A 4,150-nucleotide genomic window follows, 5' to 3' on the forward strand; every position below is an offset into this window, starting at 1 on the left:
TCTTCCTGAAAGAATCTAGAAGGGCAGGATTTTAGCCAACAACAGTGACTTGCTTCATCAACAATGTGTAGGACTATACTGTCAAATGCATTATTACTGTCTTGTGGGCTTAACAACCTTTAATTATTAAAAACTAAAATTTGAAGAAAGCACAAGATGTGCATTTGAATGCTTACACACTCAAGACGTTTTAGTGCCATTGTAATGACTATAGCCAATAAAGACTTTCCTTGCGTTTGCACATTAGAAGTATGAAACAATAAAAAAAATCAGGGGTGGGAGGATTGAAAGGGTGTTGGCACAAACAGGAAGGAGAATGATGAAAAAGTCGTTGAGAAACAGTGAAGAAAGTTATAAGAGTGTGGACATGAAGCATATGTTAGCTAGAGGCTAGAACAATCCTCCACATCCTCATGTTTACAGGGAGAACAAAGAAAACACGGACAAGAAATAAGAAGAAATAACCATTGTCTGGTAAGGGTAACTTTAGCGCTATCATGCATTTTATTCACATATTTTATGTTTAATTTAAGGGTAAACCCAGAGAACATTGGTACTGTGTTGCTGGTATGACTTGCTTCTAAAAAAAAAATAGTAACTCTTAATATTTCTTTTAAACAAACCACAATCACATATTTTTGCTTTTAACTTTAATAAGTGTGAACAAGCGAACTATAATGGACTGCAATGTTTTTATCCAAAAGGATGATTTTACGGCAGATCTAACAGGCAATTGTTGCAAAATTCAGTCTTCGAAGTCTTGTAAAACACTGGGGAGAACATAATCTATGTAATAAAATTGGTTTCCCTTTCTTGGATACAATATTCTGGTAACATTGATTTTCCTGCTTAATCTTATTGTATGACAGATATTTTAAATTGGATATGACAAATGCAATTGATGAGTCGAACTGTACCAAATGTGCTTGTGTGTAATATATGAAGCAAAACAAAAATCTATGAAATGGCAGGATTTCATGAAAATAATTGCCTTGAAAAGCATTTTCAGACTTTGTACTCTTAAACCAACGCTTGAAAACAATTCTCTAATTCTCTAATATACTATACTTTAAAATGTGGGTAAAAACAAACGATAAATGTGTTAAGTATTGTTGTTTTTGTCACAGATGTTGGTAGTCTAACAAGGAGAAAAACAACTGAGACTAAAAAACAACAATTCATACTACTTTATGTAAACCATGGAAGGCATTATGAAAGGAAACACAAAGCAATGTAAAAACATTATATACTGTAGATTTAATTAATGCAAACAAATGACAGAGTCTATCACTGCTGCATGTCTGGAGCTTCTTTATATTTTTGTTGTTGAAAATTGCTGGACTTTTGGTAAATTTTGATTAAATGAGAATTTTTAATAAATCTTTTATTAATGCTCTTTTCAATGATCTTTTCCTCACTTGCAGGTTCATCCGAGGACGGGTAAAATGAAGTTGATCAGACCCCTTCTTTTCCATTTCCTCCTGTACTGTGCAACCGAGACATTAGGTAAGCCTGTTTGCAAGTCTGGTCACCAAGAATTGAATTGGCCTCTTTTATTATTATTATTCCGATAAAAGATTTTGTTGTGTGCAGTCTAAGCTGTTACCGCTTCACTCAGCTGTCTCTTAAAGTCTCAACCTTCTCCCCCCTTTTTTTTCTTAAGGTGTCAAGATCCAGTCTGTCCCAGGAGTCAACAGTGAGGGTGTTATACAGACAGAGCTGGAGAAGACTGTGTCTCTGGTATGTCAGTCTGACGGCGACCATGAGAGTCAGGCTGATGAAGAGTTGGTATGGAAGAGGAATGGTGCTGCCATCAGTCTGACAGAAGAAAATAAAAAAGGTCACAGCAGCGTGTGTGTTACACCCATCATCTATGAAGACAATGGTGCCACTTTCACCTGCCACCTGAGCAAAAACGCCACAGTTACCGCCTCAGTCACCCTGAATGTCACATGTGAGTACCTTTAAATGAATGTTGTAATTATGTTGATAAGTATGCTACTTGTAATTGATAACTTAAATAAAGCATTTGGGTCAACTGTATTTTAAGCCATGCTAGGGATGGCAATGTCAGTCTGTCAGTCCACCACTCTGGTCCACATGGAAGTATCCCAACAACTATTAAATGAACTGCTGTGAAATTTTGTGCAGATATTCATGCTTCCCAGAGGATGAGCCCACTGATTTGTGTGATCCACTGACTTTTCTTCCAGTGTCACTATCAACTCAAGATTTGTGAAATGGCATCCCCATCTGTCTCAGCTCTACACTGTGTGTTTCATTCTAGCATGCATGCTAACGTGATTAACTAAGACAATGAACGTGTGAAACCTCACTCACTAAAGATCAGCATCTGAGCATTGTCATTGTGAGCGTGCTGATGTTAGCAGAGCCTAAGCACAGCCTCACAGACCTGCTTGTGTGGCTTGTTAAGCAACAGCTGCAGTAACAAACTGAGGAAGAAGAAAAAAACAAGATTAAGAGTCTACAGGCAGCCTTAGGCACAGTGGTGCTTTGAGCTAAATGCTAACATCAGCTAACATGCTTTTGCTTAACACTGTTTACCACGTTCTTCATCTAGGTTTAGAGGGACTGTTATTAGAATACATCTTCAGGGACCCATGAAGGTCGGTACAAAAAAAGCATGGCAATCCTTCTGTAATAGTAAATATTTAATTACAGTATTTCAGTCAGGACCAAAGAGGTGGGCCAACCAACAAACTGACATTGTCATCTATAAAAGCATACTATTAGCGTTGTTAAAACTGCTGGCTGCAAAATACAATTGAAAATGTTCCTCTTCAGATCCCCCACAGCTCTCTGGGTCAGAGGAAGTTGCAGTAGAAGAAGAGGCAGTGCTAGTCCTGCAGTGTGATATCTGGGCCAATCCACCTGTGTTTTCTGTGTCTTGGAAACTAAATGGGAGCACAGTGGATCTATTAGCAGGTGGCTTCTCGGTGACCAATGACGGCTTAACAAGCCGGCTAACCGCCAAGAAAATGAAGAAAAGCTTGCATGAAGGCACGTATCAGTGCACAGCAGAGTCCCCCATCTATGGAGGACACAGCAAGCAATTCATTGTTGCAGTAACAGGTCAGTTCACACAATCAGTGCAATCAACACATGAAATAATGAATCAGTCAGTGATGTAAAGTAAGAAAAAGTGGGTTGATCATTGTCTTCCCCCTCATCTGTAGAAAAGACCTTGAAGGTACCACTAATGCCCATGATAGCAGGCCTAGTGGTGGTGTGCCTTACTGCACTTCTTGCCATTGCTTCACGGTGGGACAAAATTACAAAGGTAACATGCAGAACACACTTACATTCAGAACAAAGACTGACCCTGTCTCATTACAAACTGAACCTCCTAATGCTGCATTTCTCTTTTGACAGTGCTGCAAGTAGGTTGTGCTCAGAATAACCAATCTTCTCTTCTTCAACAAATGAGAGAAGCCATGAAGACATCATGGCATGTTTTTTTGTGATTGGTGACCGTGATTACCCTTTTATCATATTTGACATTCAAATATGGGCTTAATTGCTTTCATGCTGAGAGTTTGAAGACCAATACAACTCTTCTATCGGTCCGTTGAGAATTGGGTGACATACATCTAGCAGATGGTTAGCTTACCAGCTGCTGGCAGTAGCTTCACATTTATCTTATATGATAAATATGAAGCTATTGACCAACATGAGGTTCTTCTCTTGGTATTAAGCAAATAAGCATTTTTCCCAAACTGTGCTATAAAATCAAACAACAAAATGTAGCATGAAATTCATTGTATTCTCTGTTGATTATGGCCGAGTGATTCATATTTTTGCAATGTGAATTTAAGACCATCCTTAAACTTTTTACTTTTCACAGTGTGATGCACCACAGTCTGTTTCTTGTTATCTTTGCAATAAAAGTGCTTTTGTTTTTGTGACCTTGGTCTTTGGTTTCCACATTTGCACTGAACTTTAACTCCTGACTCAACAATACAACCAAGACTTGTTAAAATCACGTTATACATTTACTCTTATTGAGAATAATGGACACAGACTTGCAGTAAATAAGGGTCAAGGTCTAGGTTGTTGCACTATTACCAACGGAGAAACTTTTAACAGGTTCACATAAAACAGCCCCGTGCCAAATGAGGATGGTAATATG

At 38.3% G+C, this 4,150-nt stretch overlaps 1 protein-coding gene across 1 annotated transcript; it reads left to right on the plus strand.

The window, feature by feature from the left end:
* The first annotated feature begins 318 nt into the window (after positions 1-318).
* Positions 319-3,924, plus strand: LOC116680119 (transmembrane and immunoglobulin domain-containing protein 1). Its single transcript, XM_032509410.1, has 6 exons — positions 319-474; positions 1,425-1,506; positions 1,664-1,954; positions 2,806-3,093; positions 3,198-3,301; positions 3,394-3,924. Exons 2-6 carry the CDS (start codon positions 1,446-1,448, stop codon positions 3,403-3,405), a joined length of 756 nt encoding a protein of 251 aa, XP_032365301.1. The 5' UTR covers positions 319-474; positions 1,425-1,445; the 3' UTR covers positions 3,406-3,924.
* Positions 3,925-4,150: the final 226 nt, after the last annotated feature.

Source organism: Etheostoma spectabile, unplaced genomic scaffold (genome assembly GCF_008692095.1).
Source record: "Etheostoma spectabile isolate EspeVRDwgs_2016 unplaced genomic scaffold, UIUC_Espe_1.0 scaffold00018318, whole genome shotgun sequence".
Classification (NCBI taxonomy): Eukaryota; Metazoa; Chordata; class Actinopteri; order Perciformes; family Percidae; genus Etheostoma; species Etheostoma spectabile.